Genomic DNA, 21,222 nt, shown 5'->3' on the forward strand with positions numbered 1-21,222 from the left:
GACGGATAGCACAGGCGACCGCGTCCAACTATCTATCTCCCGGCTGGGGTATCCCCAAGCCCGGCAACCCCTCTGAATTTCGATTGGTCATTGATTATAGACAGGCAAATAGCCGAGTCCGACACCTCCCGTTTGCAGGCCCAGCCACCATTCCAGAAATACGGCAGCAGCTAAGTGATGCCGGTGGGAGGTGGGCCTGCACCCTGGATTTAAAGGATATGTTCTATCAAATCCCTTTGGAGGACAAACCCCAAATCTTAAATTTCGCTTTCCAGGGCGCGCAGTACCAGTGGAAGGTGTGCCCTCAGGGGTTCTGTAATTCCCCAGCCTTGGCAACGGCCGCTCTTGCGAAGACCTTAAAAGGGGTAGAAGCCACTGGGGGCACCACCATTTTAGCCTATGTGGACGACATAATTGTAATTGGGCCCAACGAACACATAGTTCAGCACGTAACTAACGCCGTGGTAGCCGAACTAAAGGCCAATGGGTGGCGAATTAATGAGGCAAAAAGCCACCTTGTGCCCTCTCAAAGCTTTTCCTTCTTAGGCCAACATTATAACCCCTACGATTGTGGCCAACCCACCTTGGGGATTCTAGATCCTTGGGTAACAGACCCGCCCGAGAATAAAAAGCAACTACAGAGACTTTTAGGCCTAATTAATTATCACCGACACTTTATCCCAGATAAACACCTCGTGGACCTGGAAACGATCCAGGAACCCCTCTCGTCCAAACGGAAACGGGAAATATGGAGTCCTGAGGCCCAAAAAAGCCTGGAACGAATAGCCACTTGGTTTGCCTCTAACCCACGGCTGGCCCGATATAAAAGGGACTCACCTTTCACCATCACCCTTTTCTTTACACAACATCACTATGGGTACTCGGTATCACAGGACGGGCAACCGGTCTATAACTGGGCCCGACGGCTCAAGGGCCCTCAGTATCGATACGGGCCCATAGGACTCATGTTACTAGCCGCAGGTGAGGCACGCATTTGGGCCCCGCTATCTAGTAAGGGAACCCTGATTGGCCCTGAGGTACACCTCATTCCTTGGCTCACGCGGTTGCCCCCTCCCAGTTTTCATGGAACCAGCCTAACGTGGCAACAGCTGTGTTATGTGGGGGAGATCACGTGGCGGGAATGGACGCTCAAATCGCTGCCAAACGATGTCCGATTCCCAATAGCCTCGGAGCCCCTGTGTATAGAAACAAAATATGACCCCTGGATTGTATCTGATGGGGGCACTTCCCCGACCCCCCGGGCAGGTGTCCTCTGTGCTAAATGCGACCACTTCCAGGTTGACCTCCTTCCCCCGGGTTCATCGGCCCAGCATAGCGAAGTTCATGGGGTCCTTCTCGCTGCCCAGCACGTTACCCAGGCCCATTCCGTTTCTGCTCAGGTCGTGCTAGGCATAGACTCACAATTTTGTCTCAGCATCCTCACGGGAGAGGCTAACCCCACAGCATTTACGCCCCTGTGGGAGACTATTTTTGACCTCATACGTAAGTTTCCACGGCCCTGGTTTGTAACCCATTGCCCGTCACATCGTCCTGACTCTAACCCCCTCCACTCCGAATTGGATCACAGAATGAGGGAAATTCAGGCACCACCCCAAGTGTGCCTGGGGCAGCAGCCCCAGCTTAACACCGACCCATTCCTCCAATGGCTTCATGAGGATTGGGGGCATTTGCCTAGCGGCCGCCTATACGATCAGTTAGCCCTAGGTGCTCAGGGAAAGCCTGAGGTGCGGCGGCAGGACTGCGAAAGAGTCGTGCAGGCCTGCCTTAAGTGTGCACAAATCAAGTCCCAAAACCGCCCGCGCTACGAGCGGTGGGCGTACGCTGCAGAGTACTTCCCTCCTGGCGCGGTGTGGCAAATAGATTTAATGGGACCCCTACCCGGAGCCCGTCGCCACCCTAAGGCCCTGGTAGTGGTAGATTTGGGCTCCCGTCAAACTCACTGCATTCCCCTGAATACCACCACGGCTGCGGCCGTGGCTGGGGCGCTGCAACAGGTAGCTGCAGCATGGGGTGTGCCCTCCGAGGTTCAAGCAGATGGAGGACCCCCGTTTATCAGCAAACGTTTCGAAGCATTAGTGCTGGGATGGGGGGCTTCCCTCCATATTCACTTGAAGTATCACCCCGAAAGTAACGGTGTTGTAGAGCGGAAAATCGGGGTTCTGAAAACCATGATACGTTCAGTTAATCCCAACGATGACTATAAGGGCTGGAGTGCGCTATTACCCCAGGTTCTTATCTCCCTCAATGCAAACTATTCTCGTTGGCCGGAGATCAGCCCCAGACCTAGAGGTCCCTGGACTCCCGTATATCACCCTGACCAACTAGTCTGGGTGGCTGAGCCACAGGCCTCAGGTCGCCGGGAACCCTACGCCGCACAAATTGTAAGTGCAGGTAAATATCCCAATACCTATACGGTTGTGGATGCCCAGGGCACGCATACCTTGGTCCACCATAACTGGATAAGCAAACGTTCTGAGTCAGGAGCGAACTAACGGGGGCCAATAAGGCCGCCTTCTGTTCTGTCTTACAGTTTGCCATAGCGGCAGGGAGCCAGAACGACGATCGGAGGGGCCCACCTCTGCTGAACCTGAGACGGTATCCTGTGGGCGAAAATGCCCATCACCTTCTGTTTGCAGCCTATTGGATCCAGGAAGCCCTGGGAGGAAACATCGACTTATCTTCTCTGACCTTTGATAATTGCCTTGCATGTTCTAACAAGCTGTCTGTAAATAGGCCTTTGTTTGATTTATTACCGTTAGTGTTTAACTTTAGTAGTATTAATGGTCCCCTTAATTGCTCTTCCCCCTCAGCTCAGTGGCTCCCTACCGCGCAGTGGACAGGTTGCACGAATGACCTTTTTAACCCCATTTCCCCTCTCGTTTTCCCTATTTTTAATAGAACTAGAGCACGCTGCAGGGACCCACTCCCCTTGTCACCTGCACAGAGACCCATGGCGTCCCATTGTTGGGCATTTTACGGCAGGGAGGGGCATAAAAACCGGTCAGACTCACCCTATTGGGTCGGCACGTATCCGAATTGTTCCCAAACCCTTGTCTATGGCAACGTGTCTTACGGTGACGTTGTTATGGATCGGGACACCCCCTTGCCAATAATCAATGAAACTGTCGTGGAAATAGATGTCTGGGCCCCACCCTTTAGCACCTTTTTTAACCCTCTTAAGCACACCTATTTTTATTCTAATTGGGTTTTAAACAGATTACGACCCGGTCATTTTTGGCTATGTGGCGAGGTTGCCTTTGCGGCACTCCCCCCCAATCCCAAAGGCATATGTACCATTGGCTCTATCCTGATAAAAGGGGGCGGTGTTTATGTTAAAACCTGGCAGCCCAGTTCAGCCGGGAGGGTTCGATGTTCTTGGGGATGGTGGGAGAGGGCGAAGGGGGCGTTGTCCTCTATGGTTTCTTCAGCAGTCTCGTTTAACCCCGTGGGGTACATGTTATTGCGTGAGCAAGTATTATTCCAATCACTGGCTATTGAAACGCTAGCTAATACTACTGCAAAGGGCTTTAGTTTAATTAATCAGCGGCTAGGTGAATTAGCAGATTATTCTTTTCAGAATCGCTTAATGATACAATTTTTGTTATAATCACGGGATTTTTGTGAAACCCTTGTATCTATGTATCCCCAGTTTAAAGATAAGTGCTGTATCTCTCTTTCTTCTATTTCTGGAAACTTAACTGAAGTAATTGATGATCTTAAGGCCTTAGGAACCGCTGTGCGTGAGTCCAGAGAGACCTTCCGCTTCTGGTCATGGCTGGAGTGGTTGGGCCTTGGAGCCTATAAGGCTTATTTTCAATCCCTTTTTGTGTCGCTTGTGGTGGGCCTCTGCCTCCTCTGCCTTGGGTGTGCTTTTGTTAAGGCCTGTGTTCGGCGGATGGTGGGAAGTGCCCTTATTGCCTCGGCTACTGAGAAACGTCCGCTCGTAGGGGCGGATGCTGACTCAGACACTGAGGTTTAGGTACGTGGGGTGTTGTCGGCCGGAGCATGGGGGCATGTTAGACCCCCAAGTGGGGCCCCAGGGCCAGACTACGGGTGCTCCGGCCTCCATCCCCCAACGGATTTCTCCCCCAGCCCTCAGAACTGCCACTGGTCACGTAGCTGCTCTGAAAGCAGAACTTGCAACAGGAAAAGCAGCCTTGTGGTCAGCCAGCCTGAAGAGACACAGTTCCCCTCGCGACGGTTGCTTCCTGGGTAGAGATGTTAGGGCCCGTCTGCCTCCCTTGTATGGGCATATGCCACTCGCGACCCCCCAATTGGCTTATCACAAACTATGACGACAAATTTACTATATATTGCCGGTCCCCTCCCGGGGACGGGCGGAGAGCCCCCGAATTCCTGTCGAAACCGTATCCAGGCCTGATCACCCTGCATGCTCTCTCGGCTCACGCGTTTCCTGAAGCCTAACCGGTTGCCGGCCGTAATGAAACTTTTGTGGTTTGTATGTGTAAGTATAATTAGCTGTTAAGTATTCTGTACTGGTAGATAAGAGGCAAAGACTGATTCTAGCCGCCCCAAGATTCCTGCTAGGGGAAACCCGTTGACCAGGAACTCTTGAAAGCAAGGGGGATCAGTTAAGCCTCACAATTTATTTAGGGAAATTAGTTGCTGCACTTATGATTACTAATAGCACCAATATCACTTCTACTAACCCCTGGAATGATTTAGATAACTATTGGGACTTAGAAAAATACCAGGGCCAGCTTTTATTTGTAATTGCAGTATTTGTATTATTTGCTTTGGTAGTGTGTCGTAAGCCCCAGATGTAACTGATCGTGTTCTCCCTTATCATTATCTGTGATTCATTTAATAAACCCTTATTCTCTTAAACACTAAGAGTGATTGCTTGCATGCTCTCCGTCGCTACCCGTGGGCACTTGACACCCCCCCCAGGGCATCCAGTGATCGAACCTCCGCCCTACCCCAACGCTCATTACCCGGTAGATAACGGGCACCTGGTGGCCATATTGGTGGAGCAAGGGGCGAGAGTAATCAGTAATCAACACTAGTATGAACCAGTTTTTAAATACTTTATGTGGAGAAAAGGACTGTGCAAAAGAATTACTAGAGCATATCTAGTACCGGCTGTAAGGCCAGTCATACTGCTCTCTTTCTCTAAAAACGCCTTGGACTTTTCAGCATGTGTTAAACAAAGCTAACAATTTTGTTAAGGAAATCCAAAAGGTCTTCAGTGTACAGCACTGTTTTATGTGACAAGAATGAAAGATGTCATCAAAATCATTGCTGTCTTTACCCAGACTGAGCTTCCTCTGTAATTAAACTTTACATATGCCCCTATATTAGGGCTATCAAATGACTACAACAGTGCCATGTGAATACCTGTTCTCACTTTCACGTGACATTGCAAATAAGTAGCAGGCAGCATTATCTCCCGTAAATGTAAAATAACTTGTTTGTCTTAGCAATTGGCTGAATAAGAAGTAGGACTGAGTGGATTTGTAGGTACATTGTTTCGGTTTGTGTGCAGTTATGTAAAAAAATAATCCTACATTTGTAAATTACACTTTAATGATAAAGAGATTGCACTACAGTACTTGTATGAGGTGAATTGAAAAATACTATTTCTTTTGTCTTTTTTACAGTGCAAATATTTGTAATCAAAAATAATCACATAAAGTGAGCACTGTACACTTTGTAGTCTGTGTTGTAATTGAAAAAATATATATCTGAATGTAAAAAAACATCCAAAATATAAATAAATAAATATAAATTGATATTCTATTATTGTTAAAACAATTATTTTTTTTAAATTGAGTTAATTTGTTTTGATTTAATCACTTCAGTTAACTGAAATTGACAGCCTTATCCTATATGTTTACCTGATCACATTCTCTCTCATTACTGATGTTTAAGAGGCACTGCCTGGTGCTGATTAAGGCACACTTGAGCAGATTGGTTGATTTGGGCCCCACTAGGAATGGGCTCTTAAATTTATTTCAAGGATTTCAAAGCACTTTACAAATTTTAATTAAACAAGCCTTGCAACAGTCCTGGGAGGTAGGCATGCATTATTAACCTTGTTTTATGGATGGGGAAACTGAATTACAGTGGTTAAGGCCCAGACACTCAAAGGCATTTAGGTGCCCAGGCATCTAAATGCCTTTGAGTATCTGAGTTTAAGTGTCTTGTCCAAAGTCACACAATCCGTGGCAGACCCAATAATAGGCCATCAAGATCCTCACTCCCATGCACTAACCACTAGATAATGCTTCTTCCTAATCTTTCCCTATCATTACAGATGCAGAGAGTAACATTGTAAACAAACAAACCAAAAAGTTGGTTATGTCCCAATAGCAGAATACTAATCCCTGAAAAGAGTTTCTGGCTCCACTTCTCCACCATGTCTTCCTGCATACACTCCCCACTCATGGCCTCACTAAGGGTATATCTACACTGCAACTGAGAAGAGTGATTGCAATATGTGTAGACATATCCAAGCTAGTTTTGACTAGCTAGTGCACTAAAAATAGAAATGTAGCACTGGTGGCACATTCATGAGCTATCTGCCCAAGTATGAGCCATATGCCCAAGTATGAGCCATCTGAAAGCCTAGGTACATACTTGGGCACAAGCCCATCCCACCACTTGTGTCACTGCAGCAACACCTCTATTTTTAGCGCACTAACTCGAACAGAGCTAGCGAGGGTATGTGTACCCAAGATGGAAATTATACCTCCAGTTGCAGTGTATATATACCTGGGGTCTCCCCAAGGTGCGGTGTGGTTCTACATTGCTCCGTCTGCCTGCCTGTGGGCAAATCACAATCTTTAGCACCAAAATGTGCATGCATGTCAGAAACAGTCATTTTCCAGATTGTGCTAAATGACTGAGGGTAATATGGGTATTCCAGTTAGGCTTAGGCCTTTTTATTTCTACATTGTTAATCTAATTGTACAAGCACTTTATGGGTATTCTTTCTGTGAGGATTATTCAGGAATCATTCGTTCATTTTAAGTTACTGCAAGTCAATTTTTTCAATTCACCAACCTTTTGAATTTTTGATTTCCTGAAAAAATTCAAAATTATTTTGCAAAAAGTTTTCCATCATTTTTCAACCAGCTCTAATCTTACAGTGCTCAGTTACTGTGTACCACACAATTCCTTATTCTGTAATAATAATGCAACAATACTAACAGTTTGTCTTTTTATGGCACTGTTCACCTGAGAGTCTCAAAGCACTTCACAAATATTGCTGAAACCTCACAACAACCCAAAAAGATAAGTAAAAGATATGTTCAGAAGCGATCACACCACCTATCAATTAGAGGCTGTATGTAGATTAGAGTTCTGATTCAGCAATACATTAAACAAGTATTTGCTTAACTTTAAGCACAAGTAGTGTAATTTATGCCACTGTTTAAACCCAAGTTTTGCTGAAAGCCACTTAGGATAAGAAATAAAGGGGGGAGGAATAGCCTGCTAAATCCAGGGTTGTGAGTTCAAGCCTTAAGGGGGCCATTTAGGGAAGCGGGATTAAAAATCTGTCTGGGGATTAGTCCTGCTTTAATTAGTTGATCTCCTGAGGTCCCTTCCAACCCTGACATTCTACAAAGAACACTTATCAGTGAACGTTATTAAACCACCTCACGGTTTGGTAGAAATCAGCACTACTGGAAATCTCTGCTCAAGATTGGATTAGCTGAAAGTTTAGTAGCTCTGAAGGGTAGGGAAACTTGCAGAGTATTGGCTCAGATTCTAAGCCTGGCTCACACTAGTTCTAAAGAAACTTACGTAAGCATTAAAGTTGACTCAAATGTAAATAAAATAAAATAAAACACATTCAAACTGAACATAATTGCAGGTGAAATCAGCATGAACATCCAGGCTGGGAGAGCCTTTCCTAGCACTGGTGTTTTGCAACAGCTTCTTTCGTCAGAAAATCTAACATCTGCATTCTCAAATGATGTATAATGCTATAAAATATTTTATCAAATGTAATACATCTATAAGATACAATAAGTCCAATAGCCAAAACATAATTACCCATCTTCATTTTTAATATATGCCTCTGGCCTTATTTCTTAGAATGATTTAATACAATTCTAGCAGTACTAAAGGAAGGCAGACATGCATTCTGTGATATGGTTTTTGTTTCTCTTTAGTATCTGATGCTTTTTTCTTATGAGAGACTTTGCTGATGCCATTATGAATTGGCTGTCATAAGGCTCTTAGAACCTACAGATGGAAGAGTCTCAGTTAGGTCACTTTTTCCACCCCAAGGATATCTGTGCAAGACTGTTCTCTACAATTTATTCTCAAGTGCTTTGTCCAGTCTAGTTTTAAATGACTCAAGCAATGGGGCTCTTGCTATTTTCCAGGAGAGACTATTTAATCACAATAGTGCTAGTTGCATCCCTTGGGACCACCCTAACCGATTTCCTCTCCTTTCCTGGCTTACAATATTTATAGATAGTTCTCCTATTCCTCCCCACCACACACTTTCATTGTCAAGTAAATTTCTCACTGAGTCAACTGATGAAAAAAAATGAACTGAAATGTTATTGCTAGATAATAAATATAATATAATGGTACTACCTCCAGTGTGAGATTGTGAATAAATCCTGTAACTTTTCGGCACCTCGGTTTCCCTTTCTGCAAATAATGTTTACCTTGCAAGCACGTTGGGAGGATTGTTTGTCAAGTGCATTGAGATCGTTAGATAAAAATGTTATATACATCAAATGTATCATGTATGTTACTCATGACACATTGGATAATTAGTTCATCCCAGTATATTTACAACAATATATGAAATGTCTGAAATCATATCCTTTGTAGGGTAAGTGCAATACCTATCTCTATTCACAATATATTATTCAAAGTGCTCTTTTTCAAATAGGAGGGTTTCCACTTTTTCATGTTGGTCCTACTCAGGCCTGGCCGTAAGTGTTTTTCCATGGTGGAAAATATTTTTGGTACCCTTCATCCCTCATAGCCAAGTGGGTGGGTGGGACGGACGGATGCACGCACACACACACACCCCTACCTAGTTGAGTGAGATGTGGCAACCTTCTTTCTCCCTCCTGCCCCCGAACACTGATTTGGCAACCTTGGAATTTGGCACCCTGGGCAATTGCTCTGATTGACTATGCCTAAGCCTGGCCCTGGCCTTATTCTAATGTCCTCAGAATATTGGAAAGGAGCACTTTTATAAAATGAAATACATAACATAAAATTTAATTAATTAAATGATACAAGTGTGCTTAATAGGTTATGGAATGTAGATGACTATAAATGTACACAGGGAGCTTTGAGGCTTTTGCCTACGTCATTAAACTATATTAATCTCAAAGCAGTTCTATTATTACCAAATAATTAATCTAGTACAAGCCATATTGGCCCTAAGTGAGATAAGCACCAAGAATGTGCTTAAATCTCTCCCTAACTCAGGAGAAAACCTAAGCAACTACTTTCCTGAACAGAGAATCTTTGCCTAAAGGGGGCCAATTAAAAGTTTGAAGGAACCCATCTACAGCGTAATTTAGTTCAAAAAAGCAGAGCATGTACATAATGCTCCAATATTCTGAATCTGTTCAATAGGGAATAGATAAGGATCTTGATTATCAGAGTAATTTGAGTGTCTACATTAATGCTTAAAATTAATCACATGATCTGAATTGGGTAAATTAAAGATTGGACAAAATCCTTCAATTTTTAGCCAGTTCTTACTCAGGAAAATAATTCCCATTCAATTCAATGGGAAGTACCAAGTGTGGGCTGCAAGATTTGGTCCATTTGGTCCATTTTACCATATGAATTAAGTATTAATAGTATTACAATTGTTCCTTAGAAGTATTTGAGAAGAAATGCTGGTATTAATAGCACATAATTGTGTATCATTTTAAACTACTGTTTGATTTGATAGGAAAGAAAATATATTCAAAATTTGCCTGCAATGGCTTGCTACTACTGTGCAATACGGTCTAATCCCTACCAGATAATTTACTGTCAAAAGATAATTTGTTCATTTCACTAAAAAATTAAAATTGTATTTTAACTAATAAGTCTACATTTAATTCATTAATGTATTTTTGTAGTCGTTTTTCTTAATCAGAGTGTTTTCCAGATGTTGCTTAAGTCTAGCCATCTGGAACCTTTTCCAAATAATGTGGAAACTTTGCTGTCATAGGTTGTCACTGTTGGGTTGGTCTAACACGTTGGGTAATTAGTTCATCCCAGTATATTTACAGCAATATATAAGATGTCTGAAATATCCCTGAAAGCAGACATATCCTTTATAAGGTAAGTGCAATACCTATCTCTATTCACAATATTTTGTTCGAAGTGCTCTTTTCCAAAAAGGTGATATTCTTTCCTGAAGAACCTAGAAAGAAGATAACCATTTGTATTTTCCTTTTGCAAAATGAACCACTTTTATCCCGCATCCCCACTGAACATCTTTATATTTCTAAACCAGTGGTTTTCAACCTGGGGTCTCCAGACTATGTGTAAGATTTCAAAAGGGGTCCACACCTTCATTTACATATTTTAAAGGGTGGACAAATGAAAAAAGTTTTAAACCACTGTTCTAAAAGATAATGAGATGTCTGGGTAATAGTTTATTGGATTACATTTTTACCTACTCTATTGATTAATTTGTCTGACAACCTCTTTTTTGACAGCAATTTTTAAAAATATAATTTTTTTTACCAGTAATATATCATGAGCAATTGTTATCTTGAAATCGTTGTAAAGAAATGCAGCTTTAATAAATGTATCTGATTTACTATGACCCTCACATTTAGGGACTCCTAGAAAACTATTAACTCCATTAATTGCTATGATTCACAGAAACAGACTTTAAGTAATGATGTTATTTACATTTATTTTTTCTACAAAGTTTAATGTATAATCAACTTATTATTAGGAGTTCCATGGTGTAATTCTGTGTTATCAAGTTCTCTATATTTTCAAACTGATGTGCAAGTTGTTATGTGACTTTTATTAGGTACTAAAGCATTCATTTGCATTTTATTTTTTAGTATAAACTAAATAATGTTTCATATAGTGGTCTGAGAGTATTTTAAATATAGTGTTTCTTTTCAGGGAGGATTCAGTACCTAAATTAACCATGGTGTGGAATATATATTACATATCCCTGGTGTTATTTTCAGCATCCTTGATTCAGCAAGCTTCTTCTCAAGGTATTGTAAAATACAAAGCCGAAGCAAGGCTGTTTGGAATATTTGGAAAAATAAATTAATAAAGATAAACAATTCCTTCATTGCAAACATGTCTGAAGAAACTACTGCATTTTACAACTCATTTACCAACATGGATATCATGATTCAGTTTGCCAAAATCTGAGAATCTTTTAAAACATATGTAATATAAATTGATCTTTTAAGTGGAATAATTTGTAAATCTCAATGTCATAAAATGTATATGTACATGCTGTGTGTGTATCTATAACTCTCTTTCTGTAGATATAGGCTGCATATCCTATTGCCCTCTAAATGATATAGTTAGTCAAATCCATTACTGATATAATCCAGTGAAATACTTGCAATTATACCACTGATTCATTTGGCCAGGAGTGGTTAGATACTGATCAGAATCATAACAAGGCATTTACATAACATGCTAACTAAATATTTTCCTTGTCAGTAACATATTATCTGAACACACTTTTGATGCTACCATGCAATCTTCTTGTGGCATTAATTTCTCTAACATTATAAAAAGAACAGGAGTACTTGTGGCACCTTAGAGACTAACAAATGTATTTGAGCATAAGCTTTTGTGGGCTACAGCCCACTTCATCGGACGCAACACCGATGAAGTGGGCTGTAGCTCACGAAAGCTTATGCTCAAATACATTTGTTAGTCTCCAAGGTACCACAAGTGCTCCTGTTCTTTTTGGGGATACAGACTAACATGGCTGCTACTCTGAAACCTAATATTACAGATTCTTTTAATTTCTCTCTTAAAACTCGGCATCTACTAACCAAGATAGCGTCTTTTTCGAAAAATGGAAGGAACTACAGCATAACAAATATTAAGCTTGCTGCTATAATTCTCAAGCAATTTAAATACTTGTTTCTACAGTAGCCGATATTACATAATTGTATAGCAGTAACACAAAAAAGTTCTTAACAGCTCTCACTCTTTACAAATTTTATCTACAGGGGACTCAGGGCCTGATGGAACTCCCTTTCAAGTGAGTGGGAATGTTTGCATTGACTTCAACAGGGATCAGACACTCACTGCCAGGAAAGAATGCACTAAAACCAATTGTGGTTTTGTTGTTGTGTTTTTTTTTTTTAAGAAATAACCTCTCATCCTACAGTTCATAAAATTGTCTTTTAATCTTGAATCCAGATTTCACCTATGTTCTCTGCTCACCCATCTCTCTTACATGGAGAGGCAACTGTGGTGTAACAAGCTATGCATAAGGCTGTAGTGATGAGACACGGGTTCTCACTCTTTCACCTACTCATAGTGTTCCCTTTGACAAATTACTTCACCTTAGAACCGCAGCTACTCTTTGGAATACTGGAAGTGAACATAGTTACTTGCCTTTGTAATAAAAAGTGCTATGTAAATGCAGAGTTTAATTATTATTTTTATCCCAACTCCTCCCCTTCTCTTGATACACACACATATGTACAGTGTTTGTTGTTGAAAATTTTTCTTGTCTCCAGTGCTGTGTTATGTGTTATTTCTTGTCGCTTCTCAACATTTCAATTCACTGTCTTGAGTCTTTTTTTCAGCTTGTTTACTAAATGTACAGTCTCCTGGTTCAGATTTAAGGATGCTTCACTTACATATTTCAATTCCAGAAAGGGAGGCTGTTAGTACGCTAGTGTGTTTTCATTTACTGGGGGTATTGTTCCAAGATGATTGTATGATCTAGAAGAACAAGATAATGGACTGCAATTAGAAGTTGTGTTGATTTCATTGTGAAAACAGTCGTATCTGTCACTTAAGGTTTCACCTCTAAATGCACAGCTAGGGAGTTCCCCCACTATCTTTGATTATCCGTGATCTCCCAGCATTGAAACCACTCTGTAAGATAAATGTTAATCCGCTGAAAATAATTCCTAATTATCAATTCCCAATGATTCCTAAATTCTAATCCTAGTTCTGAAACTGACTCCCTTTCTGACATCAGGCAGTCCCTTAAAGTGCAGTCTTGTTCTGAAAAGTGACTGTAAGAACAACATCAAGGGATTCCTTTGTATTGTGATCTTATTCACCAGTGTACAAGCAAAACAACTTTTTTAAATGAGCAGCCTTGCAAACTCAACCTGAGATCTGAAAGTCAACCAGGGTTGTCTCCTGCTCCTACACATCATCACCAGTAGTAAAGATTATACAACCCTAATTATGCTGTCAGTGGCACCTGTGCATCTTCAGTGCCTTCTGATTCTGCATTTAAGGTATGTCTTCTGGACTACTGGAACAAAAGCAGTGAAGACAGTGCAGCATAGGTAGTAGGAGTCCAACATACACGGGGGTCCCTAGCCTGATCTGAAGCCCATGCTGAGCAATCTTCACTGTTGCTGCTTGTGCTAGCTTGATAGCTTTTTCTGTGTAAACAGACTCTTAGTTATATCTCTGTAACCACACAGAGCCTTCACTGAGATAGCACAAGTGTCATTGAAAGCAGAGTATGGCCTTCAGAATTTCTGTTCACTGATGATAAGCATGCAAGAATTTAGCTTGTCTTTCAGATCCCAGGTTGAGCTTGCAGTGCTGGCAGTTAGAAAAAATAATCTTTTATTTGTAATTGGAGCAAATTTGTTCTGGAAGTCACCAAACAAAATAAACATTGAAATCCACATCGAGCAATTTTTGCAGTTATTTTCAGAGCAGAACTGCACTGTCTCACTGTTTCATCTGGAATGCATTACTTAATTTTTTGCAAAATGTTTTGAAGAAGTAAAACTTCTTAATCATGTTAAACATTGTCATCATCAGTGGGATGCAAAATTAAAGGTGAGATGGAAAACGTGTGATTTTACCAGTCAGCTCACCAACATAAAAAAAATCTTGCTTCTTCTAAGCTATGACCAGTAAAATACAAATGCTGATAGCTCACAATTCAACTGACTCATTCAGTATGACAGACGGCCACGCACCAATTCCCAATTCAACATACTCTCAAAACTAGGACAATTGAAGTCGGCAAACACAGTACTAGATGCAGACCTGAACCACACAGTTGTCTAGGGTGACCAGCAAGTGTGAAAAATCTGTACAGGGGGTGATGGGTAATAGGAGCCTATATAAAAAAAGACCCACAAATAGGGACTGTCCCTATAAAATTGAGACATCTGGTCACCCTACAGTTATTCCCTATATATTTCCATAATACACCAAACCAAAACTTCAAACCTCAAAACCCCTGAACTTTAGTATGTTTGAAATCTGTCTTTGCATCTGTAAGCTCAGGCTCATTTCTAATTTTAAACTAGAGTATGAATTTATGCATTGGGATAGTATGACCATAGCTAGGGTGACCAGATGTCCTGTTTTTAAAGGAACAGTCTCATTTTGGGGGACTTTGTCTTATATAGGAGCCTATTATCCCCCACTCCCATCCCATTTTTTCATAGCTGCTATCTGGTCACTCTAACCATAGCTCAGCATTCTAGATCTTAGTATTCAATATAGTTCAAAGAATACACACAAATTAACATGTTTTGGGCCCACTCCAACTCCCAGTTAATGAGAGTTTTGCCACTGATTTCAGTGGGAGCTAAACAACTCTACATTTTTTTCATATGCAGGCGATAGATTTTGGTTTAACTGGAAAGAAGAAACCTGCCTCCTAGAAGCCACATCAGACTTAAATTTGTGCATCCAAACTTTGAAAATATCTCATAGCAGAAACCTTTTCTTTTGAACTCTGGATAATGCAACTATTGCCCTCTAAAATAGGGCCCGATCCTAGGCCCACTGTAGACAATGGAAAGACTTCTATAAATTTCAGTGGGAGATGGATTGAACCCATTGTTTTTTTTTTTCCCCTTAAGGATTTCATTTGCTTACTCATTATAAGCAAAACCATTTTACTACTTTGCCATTCGCTGTTTCCTTACAAACCATTTTAGTCTGGCAATGTTTAAAACTAGTATTGTATGATTTTAGATTTATCAAGCTGTGCAGGGAGATGTGGGGAAGGGTATTCTAGAGACGCTCCCTGCAATTGTGATTATAGCTGTCTACACTACATGGAGTGCTGCCATGATTACAAGAAAGTCTGCACAGAGGGTAAGTGGTTAAACCCAGTCAGTTTCTACGATGATGAGCTCCTATTTCCTTTTGCACCTCTACCTTGCTCTCTTCTCAATGTTTATACGTCTCCTTCGCTTTATTGTGTCTCTCGTTTCCTTCTCATAAATGTTGTATCATGTCTGAATAAAAGGTTTTCACAGATAATCACTTCAAAAAGTCCAGCATTCACATTTACAATCATTAGGCCCTCACTAAGAAAAGTGCCCTGCTTTTAAGACTGGCAGAGCAGCACAGAAGGGGTTAATATTTTACCTGCAATTTTGGTCCAGTCCCGTTCAGTGCTTTTTAAAAAAACTTTTTAAAACAATATTTTAAAAACCATGAGGGCCAAAGACCATGATTCAAAGCCTAGTGAAGTCAACAGGAGTCTTTCAATGGACTTTGCATCAGATTGTGCTATCAATTTTTAAGCCAAAAATCACTACTGAACAAGGTATTCCTATTTAAAAAATTGATGGCTCAATATGAACCTATACAGTCTAAAGAAAAAGTACCTTATATACTTGATCATAAGCCGGTTCGTTTATGAACCAACCCCCACAAGATGGATAAGTAAATGTTTATAACTCGTTCATAAGCCGACCCTATAATTCAGGGGTCAGCAAATTTTGGCTCCTGGGCCATCAGGACAAGACACTGGTGGGATGAGATGGTTTGTTTACCTCGAGTGTCTGCAGGCACGGAGGTAAACCTAGGTAAACAAAGTGTCCCAGCGCGCCAACTGCTTACTCTGATGGGTTGGGCCAGCAACTGGTGGGGAAAATTTGGCGGGGGAGAAGCTGGGAGTCAGGGGAGTAATGCCTGTGACCACCCCTCACATGACCCCACCCCTAGCCCGGGACCCCTACACTCTTCCCATCCCATCCCTTCCCACCTTATCTGGGGAGGGCCTGGGAGGATGCTTCTGACCTAACTGAAGCTGCTTCTGCAGCCTGCTCCTGCGGGTCAGACTGAGCGGCATGGCCACAGCCTGCTCTGGGGGGCAGGGCCAAGCAGCACGGCTGCAGCCTGCCAGCCCCGGAGCTGCAGCTGCTTCGAAGGCTGGGAGGGAGAGCAGCATGGTCAGAAGTGGAGGGACTCCATCCATGCTTCTTTCCTTCTGGCTCTGCTGCCTCTCCTTGCTTCCTCGGTTGTGGGGAGGGGCTGCGTCCCACCTCTCCCTCTCTATACCCGTTCATAAGCCGACCCCCTTCTCCACTGCTTCCCTTTTTTACTAAAAAAATTTGGTTTATAAACAAGTATATATGGTAGTTGAAATTTGCCACCTTAAAAACTCACTTCTGTTTCCATTTGCTGAGTCCATGTAGTTGAAAATGTTATGTGGGAGACTGATGGGGAAGAAGATAGAATAAATACTGGACATAGATATATTTCTCCTATAATCAACATGCCACTGAACAGTGCAAATATGCGTGTTTCAATCTATTTTTACAAGGATTTTGGCAAATTAGGTTAATTGTGAGGCAGCAATGCATTAAATTCATGTTTATGACTAAGCGTTTGTCTACAGAGTGCATTAATCTGCACCAAAGGGATGTGAATTCTAGGGTGCACAAGTGTTTCACACACTAACTAGCCTGTGTGGACTCTGCTGGTGTGCATTAAAAGTTCGTTACGTTAATATAGTGTAAGTTAATATAGTCCTGTTTAAAACAATACTATGTTACTGTGCACTGGGGAACTGTGTGTGTGTGTGTACCAACAGAGTCCACATGGGCCAGTTAGTATGCAACACGCTAGCATGCACTGAAACATTCTAGGGTAGGATTTTTTAGTTCTATCATTACAGAATCATAAGCCGCAACTCTGTTACTCTTACTCATTCTAAGTGGTACATTACTGCACAAATAGCCCTATGGAAGGGACCTGCATTGTGGTTAACCCAGTTATAAATATTAAACTGAGTGTATTGATGGCTCACATAAATCTGATTTGCATAAGACAAAACGTTAACCTGCTCAGCGATTTCAATATTCCTTCGATTCTCTTGAATGATATGTTGGTCTGAAATTAAATGTTGCAGATTTTCTTTATTATACAATAGCCTGTTTAGTTACTACAAGCCAGATTTTTAAAGGTCCACAGGTAGACAGGCAGTATACCTAAAACCGTTTAAAAATCATGCTCTCCGTGATTTAAAAAATGTTGCTATATGTTCTGTTTGCTGAGCACACTGGCCCTGATCAAGCAAAGCATTTAAACATGTGCTTAACTTAAAAAATTGTGAGTAATCCCATGGAGCATAATGACTGACTAATTGATTTTGGCATTAGCAGGATGTCAGATGTTTATGAATTCAACTTTTCTTATCACTGTAATTTAAGGGTCAATTTCTGATCTCATTTACAGTGGTACTTATCGGGAGATAAACCACTGACATCAGTGGAACTACTCTGGATTTCTATTGGTGTAAGTGAGGTCAGAATCTGGCTGTAAGTTATCCTACCAGCACTTAATTAATATTTAACCTAAAATAGGATTTTGAGCCCTGCACATAATCAGAGCTGAACTTCAATAGGAAGTTCAGGCACAGAGAGGCTACAGGATTGGGTTCATTGCCTGTATGCTCAACAGTGTAACTACCAACTGATTGCTTATTTTGATCCCAGTTCTGGGAGGTACTGAGTATCCTCAACTCCCAGTGACTTCAGGTCCAATATGACCATTGAAATAGTAAAGTTTATATCTGTAACACATCCTATACAACGCCAACAAATATGTTACAATATTGTAAACATTTAAGGCCAAATGTTGTCCTTAAATGTGTAATTTATATAAAATTCTGATGTCAATGGGAGCTGCACACACTCTTGCAAGCAGATAAATTGACCATTACTATTTATTATGCAGTGCAAGAAACCTAGTGGTTATTAAAAGTTAAGTCCCAGTGGATTATTAAGAATAGATAACAATTCAAAATGAATGAATACTATATAATTATACATCTAAATATTAGTACTGATATGTTATGAAAAGGTACAAAAATAATTTTGTACTTAATTAACGTTGGGGACAAATTTGCAGAAAAGGACTGTGTAATTTTCTATGCATAGCCATTTGCATGTTCCAAAAATAGCATGTGTATATCAGATAGTCTAGCCTATGACATGTTCAAGCAAGTCCTTTTTTTCACGTGCACTATTTTCAATGTTGGCGACACAAATAATTGTTCATGCAAGATGGTGTACAGATTGAGGGGCCCATTTAAAAATCTGGCCCAGTATAATTTTTTTTGTTAAATCTAAATTCAGTCCCTATTTGAGATGTTTTACATCTGACCCAATATTTCACCGACATCACATATGACTAGGGGGAAGGAAATCCTGTTCAAAGGAACCTTCTTATAGTGAACTCTGAGATAATGAAACAGCTTCTAGTGAAGCAGAATGTAAATTCTAAATTGTTTCAGTACACCACAATGTGCAAAGTGCAGTTCCAGTTACAGAGCATGATTCCCAACCCACTGAAAGCAATTGGAATCTTTACATTGATTTAAATGGACTTTAGATCAAACTCAGAGTGACTACATGCTTATATGAAGTTGTTCTTTATATCAACAAAAATGAATGACTTCACTATAAAAGGGTTCCTCTGTACAACAACAAAAGCAGGCAATAATGCGGAACCTCTTGCTTTGACTTGTGTAGAACTCTCTTGTAAAGGACGCTGCTTTGAAACTTTTGTAAGAGGGAAAGAATGTGACTGTGATGCAGACTGCGAAAAATATGGGAAATGCTGTCCAGACTATCAGAAACATTGTGAAGAAGGTGAGTGTATGTTCCTTATAAATGGCTTTCTGTATTTAATATTGCTGCCTAAGTGCTGTAGCAGATTAACAGCCCCACATATTTTGTACTTAATATTGCTCACATTGAAGGAATTTTGCCATTAACGTCAATGGAAATAGGCTTGATCATTCCCTTTTCATTAATAGAACCCTCGCATATGGAAAACAGGAACTATGAGGAGGTGATTAAATGAATGGTCTGGTTACATTCCTTTATTTGAACATAGATGCTCTGAAGTACTTACTGGCATTCTTCTCTGAATTAACTGCTCTGAGCTACCTTCTGAGTCTTCTAACTGCTAGTGCTTTCATACAGCCCTTAACTAGTGATAAAAATTCTTTAACAAAACAGACTTTCTGGATTTTCTCAGGTGTAATAGCTTTATTATAAATGGGAATTGCTGAAATCACCAGAAAGAAAAGAATTTGTAGGGAATGATTTTTTAAATTTTTTTTTTTTTTTAATCTTTATATGGAACATCCACACCCCTACAATTCTAGGCTGATGATTTACAATAGTACTTTCAAGCCTAGATTCTTTGCAGGTATAACTCCACTGACTTCAATGTCATTACATGCCAATGTAGAATTTGAAGGTTTAAGTGTGGGGAAGTGGATGGCTCAGAGGACTGGTAATGGGATATAGTCTGAAATTTACTCTACCTGCAGAGAATCTGACTCTATGCATGTAGGGTACAGAGAGGTTAGACAAGGAAAATTCACACTGTTACTCCCCAGGCAGGTGTTCCCTGTGGGTTAGGGTTGATATGTATATGTATATAGCAGGGTAGTGTGAGAAACCATGTCTTGCTGCTTTCCAAGCTGCACCTGTATTATGGATGAAGGCAGAACTTCATTCTCCATGGAGCTCTATTCTAAAGCTTTCAGTAGCACTGAGACATGGATTCAAAGCATGGAAGCACATTCTTAACTTTAATCATGTAAGCAATCTCATTCTATTCTGGAAAGCACTTAAGCATATACTTTAAGCATCTGCTTAAGTGCTTAGCTGAATCTGTGCCTTAATACCCTTATCTGCATGAAACTGATATATTCAGCTGGCACTGGGATACTGCCTTCTGAGATCACAGGATCTCCAGGGCATTATTTTAGTCAATTTTAAAGTCAGCAGTTCAACAACCAACATGAACGTTGTGAAAACAAATTTAATTATCATTCCAAATGTTATTCTGTTCACAGAACATTTATAACCAACCACTACCAGATTTTTTGTTTTACTTTGTGTGAAAAAGTGAAAACATCTAATTAAAGTCTTGGGAATATGGTACTAACTCATGAACATCACGTGAATTTAAGGTCTAAACTACCAGGCATCTGCCTTTGAACGTTTCCCTCTGTCCATTTGAACTGCTAGGAAGATTCTGTGCACCAGGTGACACTGTCTGATTTTCATCACTGATTTGGATTCCCTACCCTTTTTGCGTCCTGCTTTCTCAGACCTCTGCTTCAACACTGGCTCTTTTCAGCTAGTGCTTAAAATAAGACCTTCTCTTACTAATGCAAGCGCAGAAAGAACTAGATTAAAAATACTATGCTCTTTTGCAAAATATTTAAATTATTTGCTCATTTCTAAACTATCTAAGCAAAGTTTCATTTATAGTGAATACTTTCACTCCACCTCCCCTAATTTCCTAGAGAAAGCAATTGGATCATCTGCAAGTAACATTAGCATTGCATAGCAAAGGAGAAAAATAGGGAGGCGACCACATTCTGCTGCAAAGCATAGGTGTGTATCTGCTATTCAATGTTTAAATTGGAGGAAATCCATATGAATGGTAGACACCTCTTTTGCTCTCATTGCTCAGTCTGTGGACACTCTCTAAATAGCAAGCAAGCAAGGTTACTTAAAAATAGTTGACCTAACAAAGGGGGATTTTTTTAATGTCTTACAAAAGTTTCTAATTAATATCATATTGTACCATGTTAAAAATGTCATAACACATATTGCCAAGTCTCATTTTGTAGTGGAAATGGAGAAAATGACAGAAAATGTACAGAATTGTCTAAAATGAAATTCAGCCAAATTGTTATCTTGGGCTGCAAGTCCCATAAGAGTTTGATTAGTGGTCAGGGTTATTTGCAAAAGACCAAAATCAATGACCAATTTAGAG

The 21,222-nt window shown here is 40.7% G+C and overlaps 1 protein-coding gene across 1 annotated transcript in view; it reads left to right on the forward strand.

Annotated features, from left to right (window-relative positions):
* Positions 1-11,110: 11,110 nt before the first annotated feature.
* PRG4 (proteoglycan 4) overlaps positions 11,111-21,222 on the forward strand; it is a 36,333-nt gene continuing 26,221 nt past the window's right edge. Inside the window, exons 1-3 of the mRNA XM_030572672.1 lie at positions 11,111-11,204; positions 15,157-15,279; positions 18,951-19,070. Coding sequence (XP_030428532.1) covers positions 11,132-11,204; positions 15,157-15,279; positions 18,951-19,070 — 316 coding nt within the window. The 5' untranslated portion in view covers positions 11,111-11,131. The remainder of the gene's footprint in view (positions 11,205-15,156; positions 15,280-18,950; positions 19,071-21,222) is intronic.

Source organism: Gopherus evgoodei, chromosome 8, assembly GCF_007399415.2.
Source record: "Gopherus evgoodei ecotype Sinaloan lineage chromosome 8, rGopEvg1_v1.p, whole genome shotgun sequence".
Classification (NCBI taxonomy): domain Eukaryota; kingdom Metazoa; phylum Chordata; order Testudines; family Testudinidae; genus Gopherus; species Gopherus evgoodei.